This window comes from Capra hircus, chromosome 16, assembly GCF_001704415.2.
Source record: "Capra hircus breed San Clemente chromosome 16, ASM170441v1, whole genome shotgun sequence".
Classification (NCBI taxonomy): Eukaryota; Metazoa; Chordata; class Mammalia; order Artiodactyla; family Bovidae; genus Capra; species Capra hircus.
The window spans coordinates 32,463,767-32,488,327 of record NC_030823.1 but is presented as its reverse complement, the minus strand read 5'-3'; the positions used below and the strand labels follow the sequence as shown (position 1 = coordinate 32,488,327).

The 24,561-nt window shown below is 35.3% G+C and overlaps 1 protein-coding gene across 11 annotated transcripts in view; it reads right to left on the bottom strand.

Moving 5' to 3' along the window:
* The window catches only part of CEP170 (centrosomal protein 170), a 136,134-nt gene that overhangs the window by 49,887 nt on the left and 61,686 nt on the right, over positions 1–24,561 (bottom strand). For 6 of the 11 annotated variants that reach the window (XM_018060262.1, XM_018060265.1, XM_018060267.1 and 3 more), the window contains exons 5-9: positions 17,782–17,840; positions 17,524–17,686; positions 15,717–15,851; positions 6,709–7,185; positions 1,530–2,173 (exon numbers count right to left, since the gene is read on the bottom strand). In XM_018060262.1, coding sequence (XP_017915751.1) covers positions 1,530–2,173; positions 6,709–7,185; positions 15,717–15,851; positions 17,524–17,686; positions 17,782–17,840 — 1,478 coding nt within the window. The remainder of the gene's footprint in view (positions 1–1,529; positions 2,174–6,708; positions 7,186–15,716; positions 15,852–17,523; positions 17,687–17,781; positions 17,841–24,561) is intronic. The other 5 variants (XM_018060273.1, XM_018060272.1, XM_018060271.1 and 2 more) reach the window with 2 other exon arrangements.

The following is a 24,561-nucleotide window of genomic DNA, read 5'->3' as shown; positions in this document are numbered from 1 at the left end:
GATCTTTTAATAGAGAAACACCAATAAACTATAAATGAAATATACATAAATCAAACAAAACTACACTAGAATAAAATTAATCTGAATTTTAACACTTAATAGCTTTTTTTTTTCAAAATCTATCCTTTTATTTTCTACTTGACAGTATCTTAAATAGCAATATACTAACTTTAATCTGAAAGTAATGTCATTATTGATTCACAGTGATGAAAATAATTAGAAATGACTGAGTCATTTTCTATTGCTACAACTGTGTTCTTAGCTTTCCTTTACTATTATTAGAAATATTACTTTATCTGTTTGTTAATTTTTAAAAACTTCTTTCTCTTTTTTTTTAATTTACTTCTCTTATTAACAACTATCATAATATCTATTTCCTAAATTAATGGGTTTCCAAAAGTCTGGAGTGCTATACCGCAACACTGAAAAATTCTGAGCATTTGCTCCTCAACTGACGGATGTTAGAAATTTTATATATATATACATACACACACTGTATACACTATAGAACACACTCTTAAACAGAAATAAAAACTATGAAATTAAAAATAAATATAAGTCCTAATAATTTCCTGCTTCCCAAAGGGTTACCTTGTCTATTCTCTAAAAGACCACTGTTTAAGCTCATCATCTGAACTAGTGTATCTCAAATGTTAATCTGCATATGAGCCCTACTTTTAAGGCAGATTCCTTTTCACTATATTTAAGATGGACTGGAGATTTTGTATTTCTAACAGGCTCTCTAGTGATGCTAATGCTGCTCACATGCTAAGTAACAAGAACTGAAACAAGAGATTAATGCTTAGCCAAATTTATGTTTCTGTCTTCCAGGGGATAAAATATACAGCAGATTCTAAAGTCAATCTTTCATTACTGGGGGCAAAACTACTTTTTAAACCATACAACAATCATTATACACATTAATCAAAAACATCAAAAATAAAATCTGTAATGTAAATAACTATCATAACGAGGTATACCCTTGCTTAAACTCAGAGTATCATAAACACACTGATTTTGTTTTTATACATTTCTTTTCTATCACCACAGACAGCAGTGAATAGAAATTAAGAGAAGAAACTAAGGAGAAAGAATAAAATGGATTAAAACATGTCTTTTCATCTGCTTCAAAAATAAAATTAAAAAAATAAAAATTCTGTTTAACTATTTTTAACTGAAGCTCATGTTTATATTAATGCAGTCAACAGTAATCTGGTTTTCTTTGATTTTTAGTTTTTAAATGCAAAGTGAGCATGGTCAAGATGTAGCATTTAAAAAGTCAAACTTAAATTATTACAACTTTAACAGGTCCAAACAGCTTATATGTACAGAACTTTACATACGAAACTCAGGCAAATTCAGAATATAGCAGAACAAAATCAGAAAGCATTTTGGTCTTATTGTTAGGTTTCCAGTTCCCTAATAAAATCCTAAAGTTTTAATACACTACCTACATGAAAACATTTGATATCCTCTAATAATTTCCAACAGTTAAATATACCACGAGAAAACTAATACCAATTATTTACCTTGTCAATCATTTTTCTTGCTTCCACTTCCTCACTGTTGGGATTCTCTAACTCAATGGTATAAGTACCCTTGTCACTTTGGTCATCATCATTATCCTTTTCAGAAGCAGCGGAAGTAGCTTGATTTTTTAACATTTTATCCATCTCCTGGCTTGGTCTGTGCCCAAGACTCCCTGAACTTCTTAATAATGCAGTTTGTAGGAAGGGAATTGACACCGATGGCTCCTCTGATTTCTGTTTTAACAATTTCCCATGTGGAACACCATGCCCCCCTCTGTGGTGCGCAGAGCTAGTCTGTAAAGACAAAGAAACCACTTTGGCATCTGCTGTTGGAGATTTTGTTTTTTCAAGTTTTGTATGTGGTGCTGAATAAGTAGTTTCCTGACACAAGATTCCCGTACTCTGAGTGAAAGAATATGACCTTCTTTTTCTGGGATTGTCTTCATCAAAGAATGCAATCATAAAAGCAGTTTGACTTACAACAGCTTGGTCTTGATGCTTTTCAGTAGCCTGGGCCTTCTGTAGTTTTTTCTGTTCTGAATGGTGGCGCCTTAAGTGTTCCTCAAGAGTTGCACGCTTGCTACAGCGCCTGTGAGCCCCAGCATTTTCTGAGTCGCTTTGTGTACCATCATCATGTTTGTTTCCTGGACACAGAAAAGAAATCGCATAATAGAGACGGGAAAAAATCCTATGTAGAAAATCAAAGCATATACAAAAGTGCTGCTTGTTCTGCCCCTCCCCCCTTTCAATCCAAAGTCATATGTTCTTTTCAGTAACAGGCTCTGCAAACTTCCCTCAATTGCAATGCTTACATTCAAATTTCATCAACCAACAATGAGTCCTTTATAAACACTTGAATAGGATTACTTTTCTTTCTCCAAATTTTGACTTTATAATGGTTCATCAGTGCCTTAAAAGATAAGCAGTGCTACATCTATGATAGTCTGTATTTGTAACATTAAATATTAATCCTGCCTTTAAACCTTATACCTTATTTAAACAATCAAAAACTTATCTTTAGCATTAGAAGGGAAAAGACAGAAAAAAGTGTGATCCCACCAAAATGCTTATCATTACACAGGAGAAGAGAATGCAAATGCAATAAAAAAGTGTAATGAATCGTTAATTTCAGTGATGTTCAAAACTTTCAAAAGTACCGCATTCCTTTCCTTTTTAATATATGAAAATGCAAATTTGCAGTTTCCACCAATTACTATACAATTCTTTACAAACATCTTTCTAGCTATAATTTTTGCAATTTTGTATGTGTGCTCAGTTAAACTCTGGTGGCTTCAACAAGTTAAATAAAGCATGCTAAAAGGTCTAGCATGGAAAAAGCATAGACTATGAAATCCTATATAAACCTACCAGACAAATGGCATGTTGCTAAATATAACGAGATAAAAATATGTTTTCTCCATTAAGCATATAGAGTCAAGACAGAATACTGCAGTTGAATTTTGAAAACATCAGCTTCCTAACAGAGGCTTTTTGTTACTCTTCATAGCTCTATTAAGGACTAAGTGTGAAACTTTATTAAAACTACTTGATTTTTCACTGATTTAGAATTCTTATCATGTAAACATTAAGTACATTAGAGGAAATAATCAAATGGCAATTATTATATTCTTATAGCATGAATTTAATGGGAAGTTGAGTTATTCTATGTGTGTTTTAGACTGAGTCACAAATGAAGGCTTAAAAGATAGTTATTTAGAAGAAAGCTTAAATGAATCTAGTCAACCAGGTGTATGTCAATACTTCCAAAACTAAATCTGAAAATCTTCCTTCAAATTAGCAACTACTGAAAATACAATACGAAAAGAAAAAAAAATAAAATGGTGTTTAGTTTAATTAATGGAATTCCTGCCTGGGTAATTAATCTAGGGATAAAGGATAGGCAGATGGAATGCAGAAGCAAACAAAACCACTAGTTCAAATACAAAACTCAGGAAAATTGGACATTGTACAACCTATTTCATATTGCACTGGATATACTGAAAAGAAATCCAGTTTGTAAGAGCTGTAAATAACTAAACTCCCATATTTCATGTGTAATGGGACCAGATAACCCATATTACAAACATACACAATATGACGGACTTCCCTGGTGGCTCAGATGGTAAAGCGTCTGTCTACGATGCGGGAGACCCAGGTTCGATCCCTGGGTTGGGAAGATCCCTTGGAGAAGGAAATGGCAATCCACTCCAGTACTACTGCCTGGAAAATCTCATGGACAGAAGAGCCTCGTAGGCTACAGTCCATGGGGACTCGCAAAGAGTCGGACATGACTGAGTGACTTCATGAAAACACCACCTTTACACACTTCAGTTCTTGTTCAGTTCAGTGGCTCAGTTGTGCCTGACTCTTTGCCACCCCCATGGACTGCAACATGCCAGGCTTCCCTGTCCATCACCAACTCCCGGAACTTACTCAAACTCATGTCCATAGAGTCAGTGTTAGTTATATTATTTCTTATAACAAGTTATATAACATAGTTATATATGTTATAACACATATATAACATATAGTCATATGTTATGACATACTTATACAATAATTCTTGTAACAACATATAAAAATTTGGTGCTTATCTGGTGTCAGGTCTTTTCAGTATCTTTTAAGTTACAGGTTAAAGAGTATAGATTAGCTATTTTCTTTGTAGAAAATTATTCTTCTTTTTCATTTCCCAGTGTTATACAAGATAACACATCTGATCAGATGAAAAAACTGCAATTTTTGTTTTTAGTTAATAGAAACACCATTAGGAACTGTTAAGATTTTTTCTGTTTTTTCTATCATTAATCATGCATTAATATGTTGAAGGTCTTCTAGTATTTTTTAGGATAGATATGACTATAACTAATCAGTAGCTGTGGCCAAAAGAAGCTTCAACTCTCCTAATGAGTGAAGTGTATGGACTTTGTGAACATTATTATCTTCACTGTCCCAAAGCACATGCATTTCACTCTTGCAGGAGCAAAGTTGTTTTGTTTTGCCCACTTTCAAGTTTTTGACTGATCTAAGCAGTTGCTGAATGTCTAATTATTGTAAAATAGTTTCTATTTGCTATACTGACATTTATTTAGAGACTGGGTATATACTTTTGATCTCTTAAATTGTGGAAAATCTTTATCTAATGATGGCAGCTCTAACTTTGGGGGAAAGTAAAATGTCATTTGTAAATACATCTGGAAAAATAAAATAGATAAACACTGGATCAAAAATGAGGCATATTCACAAAGACATTTTCTTAGATGGTTTGTAAAATGTCTTGAAGGCAAATTTAAAAGTAGGGTTCTATGCAATGGCAACATACCAGAATGTGTATCTACCTATAAATCAACTCTGATGGATAATAATAATTTGCATAATTTCTGGTAAGGATTTTAAAAATCTAACAAAATATATGAATACAGTCTGAATGTGAACATTAATGCCTCTAACGGGAATCAAAATAACAGCCAAAACAGAAAATAGTCATTATAAGTAAAATTATAGTTACAATAAAAGGGTGTAGTAAAGTTTTTTTTTTTTTTTTGGCCATACCACATGGTACGGAGGATCTTAGTTCCCTAACTAGAGCTGAAACCTGTGCCTCTTGCAGTGGAAGCAGAGTCTTAATCACTGGAATGTCAGGAAAGTCCCATAAAGGTATTTTTTAATGGTGATTTATATCTTAGCTCATTTGTGTACATTTATTAAGGATGGTCTAAAGAACATGTTATTTCTAAATTTTCAAAGTTTACACTACTTTTTACATTATACTAGGATATCAGTCTTATTTTACCCAATCCATAAAAAATGATCAGTTTACAAATGGGTAGCTTTTATATGTAAGCTTTAACCTATATATATATAAATACACATATAGGTCTCAATTTATGTTATTATCTAGTAGGAGTAAAGTTAACAATTATATGTCAAAAGTTCATATGCCAGGTAACTGCTTATGATAATTAAATATGGTAATAGGCCCTGACAAAGAATTAGGTAATCACACCATCTCACAATCTTGAAATGCCTTAGAAGCAAATAGGAAATAGGTATTTTTTCCATTAGGTGAAGAGAATCCCAAACCATAAAGTACAGGTTAAACCAGGGTCAGTTTTGTCAATGATAATGAAGTCATTCATTGACTGTTCAAATTACTGAGTACCTATCACATACTCAAGTCCCAGGAAAGGGCTAGAGATATAAGGTAATATACACTCTCACCTCAACAAGTATTCTTTTAAAGCTCTTTAACTTTTTGTATAGTAACAGAATGATCAGATTAACATGTAATCATTTCCCTTACAGTAAGCTTGCTAAATAAAATCAAGATATAGTAACATAAATCTGTATTCAGCAAATTCTAAATTAAAATTTAACTAGCAAAACCAATGGGGGGAAAATGATTAGTTGATACTCTGATGTATTTGGTCAAGTATTTTTAATAAAACATTGAAAATTATTTCAAAAATAAACATTTAACTGAAATTTTCACTAGTGAAAAAATTCTTAATTCAATGAATTCCTAGTATCTCTAAATAAAATTTGTTTCATGATATAAGTATCTTGAAAACAGTCTGAAACACTCCACCAACAATGTGACTATATTGCCAAAGTAGAACTCTAAGCCCATAATTCAGTAACTTAAAATGTTTAAAATCTACATGTTGACATTTTACAGGAAGCACACAGTAGAGAATAGAATTAAACATGTATTTTCCTTAAATCAGGAAAATGATGAGAACTGTGTTCTAAGGAATTCCACTGGTGAAATGAATGAATATTTCCACAGGAAAAAGAAACATATGTAATGGCACACATTTTCCAGGCAAGAATACTGGAGTGGGTTGTCATTTCCTTCTCCAGAGGTTCTTCTTGACCCAGGGATCGAACTTGGCTCTCCCGCATTGTAGGCAGACACTTAACCGTCTGAGCCACCAGGAAGTCTCAATGGCATACATATAAATTTACAAAACCAATTTGGTTTTGGCAAGAAAATGAAGGCAGACTGTTTTGAATGAGTAAGCTGGATATGGGCAGAATGGCTGGCTTTTGAACTTTAAGATCAAATAAACGTTCAAAAAAGCAGAAGCAGCAGCTTTATATCATATAATTATTTTTCTAATCATAGTTTGGTAACTGAAGACTGAAATTAACCATAAAAAAGGAAGTTCTGAAAAGTTACCTTTCAACCTTTTCAAGTAAACTGGAACATCACTTTTAATACTTTTGGAATCCTCTTCTGTTCTTTCCCATACCATCTGAGGAGGGTTGTTCTGTGCTAGCCAGTCAGCTACTTTGTTTTCAGGTGCCATCATTCCAGTTTGAATCCCTGGCAGGTCTTGAGTTCCAGGAGAAGACTTCTTTGACTTGTGGCGCTGATCAGAAGTAAATTTTGTCACGTGATCTCTAATAGTTACTTTCCCTGGGGTACTGTCATCAAATTCAATGGTAAATGAAGCATGCCCTGCACCTGTTGTATGAGAACTTGGTGTGTCTTTTGTTGGGATTTCATGAATAGTGCTCTCTGTTATTTGTGATGGTTGCTGAAATTCTTTTGTAGGGATTTCAAAATAACTTGGTTCCCTACAGAAAGGAAAAAGTACTTCTTCACTTGCAGCTGCAGATTGTTCTTCAACTTGCTTGGCATCTATGCTGCACCCTAATAAGAAAAATAAGAGAAAATTCAAAATATTTGGGAGCTTCTAGAACTTGAAGGAGTATAGTAATGGCCACTTCCATTACTCCATGGGAATCAGAAGGCAGATCGCTGCTTAGATGAAAAAGAATGACAAATGCTTAAAAGAGAAATAATTTTGATTATAAACATGGCATTCCTGTTACCAATAGGAGATGCAAGAGAAGCAGCAGTGCAAAGGATAGCAAAGCAGTTAAGAGATGGGATTTTGCATGACTAGGTCTACATTGTTTCCAATGTGGATCCAGAAATCATCAAAAGTACAAAGAAATGAAATCAAATGTAGATGGAGATGCATGTTCAATGTACATATCTAGAGAGACAGAAAAAAATATGAATTTCCTTATCAAGTAAGGAGGATGAAATATTGCAAAAACAAGTAAGGAGAACAAGTGTTCAAATGAAGAAAGGAACATGAGGTTAATACATAAGCAACATTCTGGACAGGATGATTTTACTTACCATTCTTCACCATCACAATTCAGAGACATTACTTTCAGAATGACAAAAATAATATTACTAATGTGTGATCCTTACAAGAAGACAGATAACATTTTATAAAGAAAAGAATGAGTAAAGACATGTGGTTTGCTTGTAAAATGCAATCCAAGCAGCAGTGTGAAAGAAGTAAGTTAAAAATAGAAAATTCAGTTGCCAGCCAATTAATTCCAAAAGAAAATTCATGTACATTTCTATACAGCAGAATATGCCCAACTGTCAAAAATCCTTAGAGGAAAGCTGAATTATAAATCTCAGATCACCAACAAGAGTTGGCATAAGCAAGTAACTCTGGAACACTATTCCTCTGTTGCCTCAGAGACAAATAAGAAGGTATGAAAATAAATGCATCTCTATATAAAAGATGTGAAAGCATATAAATGAAAATGATAACTGAAATGTTTTAAATCTGTTATCAGATATTATAAATGCAAAAAAAAATTAAGATGAAACTGCTTTGGTTTTCAGGAAGCAAAAGAACTATTATAAAGATGGTAAAGAATGAATTCAAATAAAAACTCTTTCCCTAAAGCTCAAAAGAGCATTCCTTTTAAAAACACACTGATGGAAAAATCACTTACAGATAATTTATTAGGAAAGAATATATGAGGGACAAAGTTGTTTATAGTAATTTTCTAATTAAGTAAAGCATTTTGTCTCTTGAAACATTTTTCCAAATATTAAATACTGACGGAATTCTTCAGGTGCTATAATCAGTTTCTTAGCAACACTCTGAATATGAAACAGTCATAAAACTGTTTGCTTTTAGATTATACAAGAACGGAACAGCAACATCTCTACAGTCCAGTGCATGGCACAAGGTATTGCATGCGTGCTAAGTCACTTCAGTCATGTCTGACTTTTTGTGATCCAAGAACTGCAGCCCACCAGGCTCCTCCTCATGGGATTCTCCAGGCAACATGTATACTATCATGTAAGAATTGAATCGCCAGTCTATGTCTGATGCAGGATACAGCATGCTTGGGGCTGATGCATGGGGATGACCCACAGAGATGTTATGGGGAGGGAGGTGGGAGGGGGGTTCATGTTTGGGAACGCATGTAAGAATTAAAAGATTTTAAAATTAAAAAAATAAAAAACTGAAAAAAAAAAAAAAAAAAGAATACTGGAGAGGGTTGCCATTCCCTTCTCTAGGGGATCTTCCCGACACAGGAATCAAACTCACGTCTCTTATGTCTCCTGCATTGGCAGGCGGGTTCTTTACCATTAGCGCCACCTGAGAAGTTCTAAATTAAGAATCACCTCCAGTGTAAAACACAACCAACAAGGAGGGCAAAGAATTCACCTGCAATGCAGGTGAACCCAGTTTGATTCCTGGGTTGGGAAGATCCCCTGGAGAAGTGATAGGCTACCCACTCCAGTATTTAGGGCTTTCCTGGTGGCTCAGATGGTAAAGAGTCCACCTGCAATGTGGGAGACCTGGGTTCGATCCCTGGGTTGTGAAGATCCCTGGAGGAGGGCACAGCGCATTAAAGACCCCAAGCTCCACTTCCAGAAATTTTTAAAAAAAGTGAAAAATATTATACAGACAGTAAACAGAATATATAACAAAAACAATTTTTAACAGAAAAATTATCCTTGTCAAGTCTACTTAGTTTTTCCTCACCAATGAAAATTTAAAAACTGTATCAGAAAAACTCTATACTATCAAAGCAGTAATTCTACACACTACCTAGAAGAAGAGGATATACAAGATTCTTAAAACCTAAGTAATGTTCCAAAAACTTCTTTATTAAAGAGCTCATTTATTTTTTTCCTTAATATTAAAATGTCCACTTGAATGTTTACTTTGAAGGCCTGTCAATAAGAATTACCATGAGTAAAACGCATTGTCTGCTCTCTCTATATTGATAAAATCACTGATGTTTTTATTTTTCCATACACTGGTTTATTTACTAATGTAATAATGTACTGTGCCTGATCAATTTCATATAGAACTATCCTTCCTATCTACCTGACCTCATTCATTCGTTTTCTGCATCCTCACAGGTAACAGAGAAACACTGAAGACAGAAAGCGGCAGTCTCCTACCCCCACTACCTGAATGCTCAAAGACGTGACTAAACTATAAAGCGATAACTGCAACAAGCTGGCCCAGGGGTATAGCATTTACCATCTACTTGTCACTAATGATTCAAATGAATATGTTCTCAATTTTCCTCCCTTGAGAAGAAAAACTTCACATACTTTTAACATGCTTTCACTTTTTAACACATTAAAAAGCAGAGGTCACCAACTGCAGGTAACTATTTTTAAGGTTATTATTCCCTAAGTTATTCCTACTTCAAAACTGACTTTCCTTTAAAGATTAGAATTTGAGACTTCTATAGGCTAACACCCAATTTATCCAGTAATCAGTTATCTAACAATGTCAAGTAGCACAACAGAGTAGAAAGACAGACAGCATTTATGATCCGATGATTACAGTCAAACAGCCTGGTTCAGCAGAAAGCAGGAAGAAGATTTCAAATCAGCTAAGTCCTACCTCTATCACAGTTCTTAATTCTCATTTTTCTCATTGTAAAATGAGAAAATAATACCCATCCATAAGATTGTTGTGAAGATTCAGTGAGGTATGTATTAACTGAGATAGCGTAAGTCACCCAGAAAAAGTCGGCCACAAAGTAGGCACACAAATAAATATTTCTCTTACTTTTTCTCCCCCAACTCTCCAACACAGCTAACTAGGGAAACAAGAAACTAAAACCAAACATCTAACTCTAAAAAACCCAAGACAGATATGGCAATACCCATATCCTCGTATCTGTGATCTTTACTATGAGCAAAGTCCCTCATTGAGAACCTTTTTTTTTTTTTTTTGACTATTTACTCAGCTTACATGTGACAAATCTGGAGGGTATGTAAAAGCAAGGATTAATGTCAGATATACTACACTAAGAAAACGAGTCAACTGGTCGAGATAAGTCAAAAAACAATAAAGAGCAGACATGTGGCTCAAAAACACAGCAGTTCAGAACCATTCAGTATACAGGGAACAGTCTTACATCAAGTCTCCCAAGGACATTACTGTAACATATAGTTCAATTACTGATATTCATAATGAGGCTTCTGAGTCATAAAGTAAACATTTTAATTATATTCAGCCTTCTTTGCTTAAGGAAATAACATGAGTAAATAGAAATTTAGGGAAGGGTTAAACTTAAAAAACAAAATTGCAATTGTAAAAGTGAAGTTCGGTCATCTGGAAAATTCATTAGTAGAGGAAATCATTTTGCCAAAGATGATAAAACCAGATCAAGGGTGGGCCTACTATACTTGGGATTGTAGGCCCACTAGAGAAATTATTAAGGGTCTTCTAAATTAATATAGAAAAATAAAGGAGCTTTCCTTTCTCAGTACTGGTAAAAATCATTCTGAAATTTATGAATTTAACATGAATTTGCCTTCAAAACCTGTTTTATTTATACTAAAGTAAACTCAGTCATGTCCAACTCTTTGTGACCCCTAAGGACTGTAGCCCTCCAGGCTCCTCCGAACATGGAATTCCCCAGACAAGAATACTGGAGTGGGTAGCCATTCCCTTCTCCAGTGACCCTCCCAACCCAGGTCTCCTGCATTGCTGGCAGGTTCTTTTCCCATTTCAGCTATAAGGGAAACCCTAAATACTCTTAATGAGATTAATAATGAAACATTGGTATGAATAAAATATTATTAAAATAATTTTAATTCATACTAATACTTAATTATTAATCTCAACTAAGAGTATTTAATAAATGATCATGGTAGAATCAATTATGGTTATCTAAACCAGAAGAGCAATATCCTTAAGTTCTTAAGGCATTTTATGATTGTGTCACTTTCCAGGGAATCTCATGATATACGTAATCTAGAAAAAAGTGTTCCCTTCCTTTTTCTGTACTAAATTAATTACATGAAATATTAAGCTATTTCAAGGTGCTTACAAAGACTGTAATTATGAAGGCAAATTCTACTTAAGATATCCATCCAACCTAGTACATTCAAGTACTTCAAATTACAAAGACTGGGAAACTCCTTTTACCAAAAAGGAATTACAACTCTAAAGTTTTTAAATTTAGCTCAATTAGATTAAAAAATCAGTGAAAAAGAGCCCAAAATCTACTCTTCACAGTTGTATGCAACCTTTTCAAAATGTATGCAACACTTTAAAGCCTTTAATTGTAACTTAAAAAATGTTTAAACCATGTTAGCAGGTTGGAGAACACATCTGAACTAAATAGAGGACAAGTTCTCTTTTAACAGGACTCAAAATATTCACACTACTTCAGGAGAACCTGACTGCTCTAATATTTGCTTCCAGGGTTTTGGGGAATTTAAGGTAAATCGGTAGGAGATTCTGGATACACATGGACCCACAGAAAGGGACATAAGTTACCAGGGAGCAGATACTCTAGTATCCTTTCTGGAATGCTCACTTTTCAAAATAAGTACTGGACTCTTGAGAGTCCCTTGGACAGTAAGGAGATCAGACAAGGCAATTTTAAAGAAAATCAACCTTAAATATTTGGACGGACTGATGTTGAAGCTGAAACTCCAATACTTTGGCCACCTGATACAGAGAGCGAACTCACTGGAAAAGAAAGACCCTAATGCTGGCAAAGATTGAGGGCAGGAGGGCAGAAGGAGAAGGGGGTGACAGAGGATGAGATGGTTGGATGGAATCACTGACTCAGTGGACGTGAGTTTGAGCAAACTCTGGGAGACAATGAAGGACAGGGGAGTCTGGTGCGCTGCAGTCCATGGGTTACAAAGAGTCGGACATGACTTAGGAACTAAAGGACAATAACTAAGATTCTACATTCTAAAAACTGGTAATGAAGAAGCAAATCACTTTCTGTTTTTACCAGAAAAGCATACTTAGAGCACAAATAAACTAATCATTTATATTTCACAATTTTAAACATTAAAAAAGAAAACAATTTCACAATGACCGAATGAAATAGCATTTAATTTTCAAACTTCACTCTACTATACGTGCTGGCATCATAAATTATATCAGACTTGTAAACTGTTTCCCTCATTCTATAGTAGTTTAAAAAACTACAAATGATGAATCTGAAACAATCACATCCGGATGCTAATATATGAAAGTAAATGAGACTCTCATTAAAGCTTTTAATCAGCTGAATCTGACAGAGTGCTTTAAGCTTCTTAACAAAAGATGTAAATCACTAAATTCCTTCCAACTCAAAAATAATCCCATGATTATGAAGCAGCTTTTGTCATCTGGCAGAAAAGATACTCAATGAGATAGGCCACACAAGCTGGTAATCATTTAAGAATTTACTTTCATTCACATAGATGAAATTACTACAGGACACTTCACAGCTTGAAATTCATTTTATTATGCTGAGGCATGAGGGATTGATTTTTATGTCAATTTGTTTTTGGGGTGTTTGTTTTAGACTTTATACTCTACAAAGTATATTCTTTTGGAATGATTTTGAATGTGTGTGGGTGGGTGTGTAATGACTGCTGAAAAGTTAACTGTGGGTAACAGCATGGACTCTATAAGTTAGGTCACCTGGCTTAGAATCGCAGCTACTCTTTTTGCTAGCTGAGTGACCTTGTGAATAAAACTCACATCACTGCGCTGCCACTTCCTTATCTATAAAATGGGTATGATAACAGTAACTACTTTCAGGTACAGCTGTGAGGATTAAATGATTAAATATACACAGGGCACTCAGAAGAGTGTCTGGATAAAGTAAGCATCACTGAAGTATTATCTACTGTTAATAAATCATAGTTCTGTCTCCAGTACAAAAATTACAACTATACTTCACTGTGTTCCACAAGATATTTATTTCAGATTTCAGAAGTTGTTTTGGGTAGAAGGATCTTTAATGGCTAGATAAACTCACTATCAATTATTTTCAGAATCTGGGAACATTAAATTATGCTATATTTCATTTAGCTCCCTAATAATTAGTACATTTTTTTCTCACTCTTCTCTCTCTTCCTTCCTCCTTTTCTCCCTCCCTCTCTCTCTCCTAGGTTGCTCTAGTACACATGATAATATAACATGTGATCCTTGAAGTAAGAAATGTGCAGTTAAGATAAGGAATACACACAAAATACTAAATAAAAGTGTTACGATACACATACACAGATGTATCCTTTAGAATTTTATACTACTGGATTTATGTGTATATACTCCTGTGGGAGAAGAGAAGGCAGTAATTAGTCTAATTTTTGTGGGAATGAACTGGGAGAGCACTAAACAACTGTAGTGGGATACAAGGCCAAGGAAAGTGGGATACAGTTAGAAACTCTGACATAAAATCTATGTGAAAATATAAAATCTTCACATAAAGTCTTTGTTAAGCAAAGGAAATAAAGGACAGCTTAGATTTATTGCACAAATTGAACTGCAGAAAGGTTGAAACTGGAAATAGTTCAGTTATGATTCAATGGCGGAAAAAAGGACAAGAGAAGCAGGCAATATAACAGATGAAGTGAAAGGAAGGGAAGACACAAAAATTTCAAATAAAGCAGACATTCTTGACTGTCTTCCAAAATCCATTTCCTATTTCTCCCTCCAAAAAGAACTCCAACGTTCCCAGGTATCTGCTCATCCCTGATACAACTCATGTGCCTTGAGGGAAAATTAACCCCACATTCAGCTTCAGGATGGGGAAGACTGGCTTAAGGATAATCTCATAACCCTTGCCAGGGATTGGTTCAGAAATAAGCATGTGATCTACTCCTGAACCCATGAGAGATCAATGAAATGACAGATGCATTAAAAACTTTGGGGAAAGTTTCCAGGGGGTCTTTTAGAAGCAACCTTTGCTACTTCTGACTGGATGTAATCAAAGCAGCATGCACCCCAACTGCTACTGGCAAACAGCCTCTGAGTATTAGGGGAAACTTCCTTAGTATGCAGCCACTGAACAGAAGGGCTGAGAGTCTGAGAGGAAACACTAGCTGATGATGCCACTGAGATGCTGCATTAACCAATTCTAAAGAGGTTCATTATTTAAGCTGGTACATTTCCGTCCTGTTTGGTTATCAGGTGGCATTTCTGTTATTTGCATCTGAGGGTATGATAAATAATATTAAGCTTCTGAGCTTGAACATGAAGAAAAAGTTGTGTTGGCCACAGACATAAGAAAACTGAGATGGGACTTTATTTGCAGAGTTGACAACTTTAGTTTGGGGCACTTTAAGAGCAAGTTGATAAGGCCAGCTTTCTTAGACCTGTATCCTGGTAAAATTAGAGTATATTTATGAATAAGAACCAGTGTTCTTATTCTCCAGCTAAGAAAAATGTCTTATTTATCTTGTAGAATTATAGTGAAAGGTAGAAAGTTGACATGAGTGCTGATGAAATCTATCCTTGGCTCAGAGTCACAGTTGGCTTTACATACTGCTCCCTGGTGCCTCTATTTAATTCCTCCAGTTCTGATCCTTATCTGCCATTATCAAGGAAACCGGCTGCTCCATCCACCAGTGTTGATGTCCATGCCAAGTCCTTATGTAACAGGCAACTGATACCTCCATTTATTTCCTGGAAATCTTGATTTTCTGGCTTTTGACTTAGTTCATTACTAAATTTCTCCAGCAACAAAAGAATATGTTCCTTGACTATTAATCTGAATATGTGATTCAGAATTATTTCTTCACTCTGGCTGCTTAACAGCTAATCTTGTTGCTATCATACCCCCCAAAATTAGGCACACTGAGATTCTAAAGAAGTTTTAACCTCATATATTTTGAACATAATAAAATTTTTTCATTTAAAAATATGATTATATGCTTGTCAATCTAGTAAAAACACACAAAGTTAGTCTGCATTTACTATTTTGGTCTAGTTAGAACATTTTAACAATTATTTCAAAATGCCCAACCATATTATTAAACTACGTCATTTAAATAATAGGAGATACCACTCTTAAGAATAAATAGATTTTTGCTTTGATAGCATGTTCTTCCTTAAAACCATTTAATGTCATAGTCTGAGATTTTTTTACCTGATGTTCCAATTTCGTGATTTTTCTCTTCGGGTTTGCCATTTGACTTGAAAGGTCTTTGTTCATCTGCCTCATCATCCCCCCACCATGAAGGCTGCCCATATAACGGAGTACCACGGGGCATGGCAGAAGTATCTGTAAAGAAGTGGGGAAAATCTGTCTAAAGCACATGAAACAGGAAAACAAACAAACAAACATGCTTTTGGAGAATGCTAGAATTGCCGAGTTGATTTAATGAGAAAACCAAGTACAGGTGACCCTTGAACAATGCAGAGTTTAGGAGCCTCACCTTCTCTTCTCACCTCAAGCACAGTGTAACTTATAGTCAGCCTGCTCCCCTGGTGGCTCAAATGGTAGAGAATCTGCCTGCAATGCGGAAGACCCAGGTTCGATCCCTAGAGCAGAACACTTATTCAACAACTTTCACTTCCAAATCCACGGTTCCTGTGTGTTAATCACTCAGTCATGTCCAACTCTTTGTGACTCCATGGACTCTAGCCCACCAGGGTCATCTGTCCATGGGATTCTTCAGGCAAGAATACTGGAGTGGGTTGTCAGTTCCTTTTCCAGGGGATCTTTCTGACCCAGGGATTGAACCTGGGTCTCCCACATTGCAGGCAGACTCTTTACCATCTGAATCACAAGGGAAGCAGTTCTGTATTCATGGATTCAACTAATGTGGTAGTATTACCTATTGAAAAAAATCTGCATTTTTAAAAAAATAGTGCTGCTCAACATGGAGAAGGCAATGGCAACCCACTCCAGTACTCTTGCCTGGAAAATCCCATGGATGAAGGAGCCTGGTAGCCTATAGTCCATGGGGTTGGTAAGAGTCAGATGCGACTGCAACTTCACTTTCACTTTTCACTTCATGCACTGGAGAAGGAAATGGCAACCCACTCGAGTGTTCTTGCCTGGAGAATCCTGGGGATGGGGGAGCCTGGTGGGCTGCCATCTATGGGGTGGCACAGAGTCAGACACGACTGAAGCGACTTAGCAGCAGCAGCAGCACCAGCTGCTCAACGGTTCAAACCAGTTCTGTTCAAGGGTTAACTGCATAGTCTAGATAGCAGAAAATACTCTAAGTTGAATAGTATTTGTGGATCTCATTCAATATTGAACACGAGAAACGAATTTTGCACTGGCTAATATCTAAGTAATATAAACTGCTAGAGTCCAGTAGCTTTTAGTTAAAGCGCAACTTGTTCACTGGCACACAGAAATGTCTCATAAGCCTAAACATAAAAGACAAAACTAAATTTTGGTGTAAGTGACTGTTTTAAAAAAATTTCAAAGCCTAAGGACACTGCACAGTAACTAAATTTAAACTAGTTGTTAACTGGACTAAAAAGCTTATATTTGAGCAATTTGGTAATTTCTAGCAGTTTTAAAAATTGCTTTTGTATGACTGGGATTATGTATATAAAATATTCTTAAAGCTCCTACTATAATATGATACATATCATAATAATTATGATAATGTAGCCATTATTGGACATTTCCTTTTCATTCATTTCAGTTATAATCTAGGTGGAAAAAAGCAGACAAACATGAAATAATAAAAATACTATAAGGTAAATTATATTTACTTTCCTCAAATAAATATACTAAATACACCTACATACAACTGCCATAAAATTATGTTCTACACTGCTTTCTAAGAAGCACTGGCTGCATTAAAACCCACTCTGAAATTGTCATTATCATTAATTATTTTTATAAGGACACGGACAATTTTCTGAGAACAAAGCATGCAATTTCTTCCTAATCAAGAATAAACATGGTATTTTCAAAGAAGTTAACTTACCAACAGCTTTCTCCTCAGATTTTAGTGCTTCTGTAGGTTTGTGCTGCACTTCTGTTGCAGAATCTGCTACCTTTGAATCTATGCTTTTGGCACATGCAGATTTTGATAATTCTGATTCTGAAGATTTTTGAGACAACTGAAGCTGAATGGTAAATTTCTCATGCTACAAAACAGTTTAAAGTGGAAGTGAAATATCCATGAGTGAAATCAACCCTACTAAATGGCAGGTTTACAAAAGAAGTAAGTAAAAATGTTTACCTTGAGAGCTTCTTCAGGGACCCTCATTTCTCCTCGTACTACAGTGAAAAGATTTGTATGTAAACAGGGCTAAGGAAGAATATAATTTCAAAACTCTGATAAGCTTAAAATAATCAAAGATAATACATAAATTGTCCTATTTTCAAGAAGCAATTATAATAAGAGAATGACCATATTTCCCTTAAGAGTTATATGTTAAAAAAAATTTAAATGTTAAATTATGTTCACAAATATAAAAATTTTTAATACTAAACAAAATCTTAAAAAGTCTAGCAAGTAATTCCAAACTTAGGTAATAATCATGGCCTTCAAGAAGCAAACAACTGTGTGATTAACCTAAGCACAAAAGACATTTTCAGTTCTCACTAACAGTAACATGACCACAAAGAAGAAAAGCACCTGGGTCAAATGATATTGACAGCTAATCACAAAAATCTAAAAAGAACTGTCATCAGGGATTGCTGCTGCTAAGTTGCTTCAGTTGTGTCCGACTCTGTGCGACCCCATAGACGGCAGCCCACCAGGCTCCCCCGTCCCTGGGATTCTCCAGGCAAGAACACTGGAGTGGGTTGCCATTTCCTTCTCCAATGCATGAAAGTGAAAGTGAAGTCACTCAGTCATGTCTGACTCTTAGCGACCCCATGAACTACAGCCCATCAGGCTCCTCCGTCCATGGGATTTTCCAGGCAAGAGTACTGGAGTGGGGTGCCATTTCCTTCTCCATCAGGGATTACCCAACAGTAAATCCTGAAGAAATTCAATTATTCCTACTTCACAAGCACTGATAAAAATGAAATTCATCTTGAAAGTGCAAAAGAAATGCTATAATTAGGGTCTTTACAGTAACTGCAACCACTCCTTCCCCCATGAATTGCAATCAGGGTCAAATTACATTATCAAACAACTGATTCTATACAGATTAGAACCAAGTGCTAGATATAATGAATGCTTTCATTATTATGCCTAAAAGAACAATGGCTCTGTATGTTAAAAAGATCTTTCACTAAACAACAGAGGTCACATTTCTCACCATTACTTAACCCCTTAATGAAAGGACTTTTGTAACCACATAGTAAATTCTAGTCTTCTTTATCAGTTCAGAGCACCCATGACTTCAGGGGTAAAAAGCTATAATTATCATGACCACTTGGGAGAAAAATAGACTTCCCATGCATAACAAGCAGTAAACTTGTTTACAAGTATTTGATCCATAGTTCAACACTCACTAAAATAATAAAAACTCAGAATTTTCTAGAATTGTAAAGTGCTTTGGGAATACCTATTCAATTCCATTAACCCAACTTTCCATTCTATCCATGTGGAATTTGAGGACTAGAGAGGCAGAACCCAAGATAATAATCTAGTCAACTGAATATTAGTCCAGGGCTTTCTTATCACTTTACATTGCTTCCAGTAACTGTGAAATAATAAAAAATTTCCTTTTTTTATTATGTATATATGCTGATTACTGGTATATATGACTATATATAGTTCATAGTTAAGTACTTAATTAAGTAAAAATTCTAGTAAGCTTTTGTTTTACTCCCAAAAAACTCATTAACAGCTGCAGAAGATTAACTGCATTCCTACATTTACAGTGGAAAACACCATCTTAAAAATACTGAAAGTCATTTCTATTTTTTTCAATGGGAAACAAATGATTTTAGCCTGCTGTGAGGGCTTTCTGCTGCTTCAAGTTTCTCCTGGGAGTGCTTTAATTAAGTCTATTCCTCAAAGTTAGTCTAGGGCATCCTGTTACACTTTTTTAGGATCAAGGAAAACTTATAAAGAGGGTATAACTCAGATTCACATACTTTGCCTTACCAAAAACCTTTTCTGTGTGGGGGAGACCAAAGAATTCAAGATTTCTCTTGTTTAAATTATGAATTTACCTGAGAATTCTAGTATGACTATGAGATTTTTGAGACTGCTCTGACTCCAGCTTTCACCTTCAAAGTTACTATCTTGCTGGTGGTACAGACCCAGGTAACTGTTTTTAGCTTGCTTAATTCAGAAAAGTGACAATCTAAGGTACAATTACTTATGATGTCAAGTTACAAAATACACAATACAGTCATATTAACTACAGCTGTATGTCATTTATATCTCAAAAAATTTTAGAAAAAGTTACATGCTTACTTAAATCTTATTTACTAAAAATCATTAATATTTATAAATTATTTCCACACTTCTTTGAATAAGAAACAACTGAAAAACAGGAAAAAATAGGTGAAACAATGGTTTGCAAAGACAATCAATGAAGAGGAACAAATCAAGGGGAGTGTAATCACTGCCCTAACTCAGTATATTTAGAGAGCTTCCAAGTCACACTGGAGGGAGGGGTAAGCAAGGCCAAACCTGCCAGACTCTAAGCTGTGAGGAAAAGAGGGTTGAGTCTGGGCAGACCAAGATGACCACAGTTCAGAAAGCTGCACAGAAATAGTATTCCGGAGATTGTTACAGGGGCTGGCTCAAGTATTCAGCTGGGTACTGATCAGTACATTAATTTGAGAAAAATTATACCTATGGCTGGGACAAGAACCACCTGAAAGAATTCGAGGTAATAGTGCCCCTTACTCAGAGAGGGCCAGGAATAGTGTCTAATCACAACAGCCAAGCTGGAAAACCTCATGTATAACGGGCCACTGGATAAAGCAGGGGTTGGCAAATTGTTTATCTATTGAGGGCCAGACAGTAAACTTTTTAGGTTTTAGAAGCCATATGATTTCTGTTTAAACCACTCAGCTTTGCTATGATAGTGCAAAAGCAGCTAAAGAAAGATGTAAATGAGTGGATATGCCTGTGTACGAATAAAACTTTATTTACAAACAGGCTGAGAGCCAGGTTTACCAGGGGTCTTGCTGACCCCTAAAGCAGAGTATACAGAAAGGTCTTGCTTCTGTAATGGGGAATTAATTAGCCCCAGACTAATCTTAGAAGTTCAAAAAATTTTAGGAAAGCAAGACTCAACATGATAAAACTATTTCAAAGTAACCTGTGTCCCAGAACCAAACTCAAAAATATTTATAGGAATCCAAAAGTATGCATACAATACTCAACAAGGTAAAAAAATTCACAATGTCTGTCATTCAGTCAAAACAATGAATGTAAAAATCAATCAAAACTCACCCAGAACTGACACAAACGTCAACAAACATTTTAACACAGTTAATATCACTGTATTTCATATGTTTAAAAAATATGTAAAGACTTGAAAGATATAAAAGACAAAATCCAAATTTTAGAGCTGATGACTATACTGGATAGGGAAATTGCATGTTAGACACAGCCAAAGAAAAGTTTCGTAAACCTGAAGACAATGCAACAATAATAACAACCCAAAGTGAAACACACAGAGAACAGATACTCATTAAAAAAAATGATAAATAGAGCCTCAGTAAGCTAGGAGATGACTTCAAGTAGCCTAATATACATTTAAATGAAGTCCTTGGATAAAAAGTGGGGAAAACAGAAAAAAGAATTTAAAAAAATAATGGCTGAATTTTTTTCTAAATCTGATTAAAAGTATAAACCCACAGATCCAACATGCTCAAAAACCCCCAAGCACAAGAGACATGAAGAAAACTGCATAAAGGCACATTAAAATCAAACTGCTCAAAACCAGAGGAAAAGGGAACCAATGCAAGTGAGAACAACAAATTTAAAGTACTTAAAAGAAACGTCATCTAGAATTCTATGTCCAGCAACAATAACTTCTAATAACTAACCTGAAATGCTTTTCCAGACACACGAAAGCTGAAAGAATTATCATTAGCAGAGCTGTACTATAAGAAATATTAAAAGAAATTCTTTACACAATAAGAAATGAAACTAGATGAAAATGTAGATCTATCAATATAAAAAAGGATGAAAAGTACAAGAAATGGTAATTACAGTGGTTTAAGATATGAATACAATGGCCATAAAAATCTATTTTTCTTATTATTTAAACCTCTTTAAAAGATAACTGATGCTTTACTGATATCAATGAAGAATGCAATTTGTAACATATATAGAAATAAAATGTATGACAATCACAACACAATGATCAGGACAGAAAAAAATGAAAGTATACCACTGTAACATTCTTATGCTGTATGTGAAGTAGCGTAATTTGAAGATACAGCTTAAAATTAAAGATAAAATTATAAAATCTTAACCACTATTTTTATAAAAAGGGTAACAGTAATAAAATAACAAAGAAGACAAAATGAAATCATAAAAAAGCTCAATAATCCAAAATAAATTAGGAGAAAAAGAAAAAAACTGATGGGGCAAATAGAGCATGAATATCAATACGACAGATTTAATAACCACATCATCAAATGAATGCTCTAAATCCCCAGTTGAAGGCAGAAATGATCAAACTGACTAAAAACTAAGACCAACTATGTGCTGCCTACTTCAAATGTAAAGACAATAATAAGCTAAAAGTAAAAGAATGCAAGCGATATACCATGCTAACACCAATCCAAAACTAATGTCCAGACAAACCAGATTTCAGCACAAAAAATGTTATCACAGATAAAGCAAAGCATTTTATAATTATAAAGGGGGTCAATTCATCAAGAAGACACAATAATCCTAAATGTTTACACTTCTAGAAACAGTGTTTCAAATTACATGAAGCCAATACTTCTGCAAGGAGAAACAAACCCAGAGTCTGAAATTTTGATACTGCTTTCTCAATAATTGACACAACAACTAGACAACAAATCAGTAAAATACAGAAAATGTGAACAACACTACAACTAATTTGACCTAATAGAATACTCCACCCAAAACCAGAAGAATGCACATTCTTTTCAAGCACACAGAGCATATTTACCAAGACAGAGTAGATACACCATGGGTGACAGGACAGGATTTGAAATACACGAAGTATGTTTCTGACCACTATGGATAAATTGGAAATTAATAACAGAAAGTCCCTTGGAAAAATTCCAAATATTTAGAAATTAAGTAACAAAGACAACTCAAACAAAGATCAAAAGAGAGACTAGAAAGCATCTTGCACGTTAAAGCAGCACAGGCATACTGACTGTACTCCCTTTACTGTACTCTGCAGACACTGTGTTTCATACAAATTGAAGGTTAGCGGCAACCCTGCAGCTAGCAAGTCTATCGGAGCCAGTTTTCCAGTGTCATTTGCTCACTTTGTGTCTCTGTACGGTAAATTGCACATTTCAAACGTTTTCATTATTTTTATATTTGTTATGGGGATCTGTGATCAGTGATCTTTTTAAAAAGTTATTTTTGGCTGTGTCGGGTCTTAGCTGCAGCACGCGGGGTCTTTGCTACAGTATGTGGGATCTTTCGTTGTGGTCCGTGGGTTTGTGGCACATGGGCTCTCTATCGAGGTGCCCAGACTCAGTAGCTGTGATGCACGGTTCCCAGCCAGGGATCGAATCTGAGTCCCCTGCATTGGAAGGTGAACTCTTAACCACCGGGCCACCAGGGAAGTCCCTGATCGGTGATCTTTGATGTTACTATTGTAATTGTTCTGGGTCACCATGAACTTCACCCATATATGTCAGTGAACTTAATTGATAGATGTTGCACACGTTCTGACTGGCCTACCAACTGGCCGTTCTTTCTCTCTCTCTCCTCTGGCCTACCTATTCCCTAAAACATGACGATGTTAATGTTAGGCCAATTAATAACCCCACAACAGCCTCTAAACATTTAAGTGAAATGAGGAGTCACACATCTTGTACTTTAAGTTAAAGGACAGAAATGACTAAACTTAGTGAGGAAGGCATGTCAAAAGCCAAGACGGCAAAATATTTTTGGTGTTAAAAAAAGAGAGAGAGAGGTGGAGGGACATTTGAGGAAAAAAAAAAAGCCAAGACGGGACCAAAGATAGGCCTTATGTGACAGCCAAATTGTGAATGGAAAGAAAAAGTTCTTGAGGGAAATTAAAAGTGCTATTTTAGTGACACATGCATGGTAAGAAAGCTAAACAGATTTAATGTAAACACAGAGCAAGTTTAGTGATCTGAATAGAAGACCAAACCAACCACAACATTCCCTTAAGCCAAAGCCTAATGCAGAGCAAGGCCCTCTCTTCAACGAAGGCTGAGAGAGCTGAGGAAGCTGCAAAAGAAACGCTTGAAGCTTACAGAGAATGATTTATGAAGCTCAGGAAAAGAAGCCATTTCCATAACATAAAAGTGCGAAGTGAAGCAGCAATTGCTGATGCAGAAGCTATAGCAAATTATCCAGAAGACCTAGCTAAGATAATTTTAATGAAGGTGACTACACTAAACAACAGGTTTTCAATGTAGACAAAACAGTCTTCTTTGGAAGAAGACACCCTTTCATAGCTAGAGAAGAGAAGTCAATGACCTCACTTCAAACGGCAAGCTGAATCTTTTGTTAGGGGGGATAATACAGGTAGTGACTTTTAAGTTGAAGCCAATGCTTACTTACCATTCTGAATCTCTTAGGGCCCTTAGGAATTACGCTAAATCCACTCTGCCTGTACTCTGCCAATGAAATAATAAAGCCTGAGTGACTGGACATCTGTTTACAACACTGTTTTTACTAAATATTTTAAGCCCACTGTTTGAGACCTACTGCATGGCACGTTACAGTCCATGAGGTTGCAAAGAGTGGGACACGACTGAAGAGACTTAGCATGCACGTACGCTCAGAAAAAAAGATTATTTTCAAAGTATTTCTGCTCACTGACCATGCACCTTGTCACCCATGAGCTCTGATGGAGATGTACAAAATTAATGCCTGCTAACAACAACAACATCCATTCTGCAACCCATG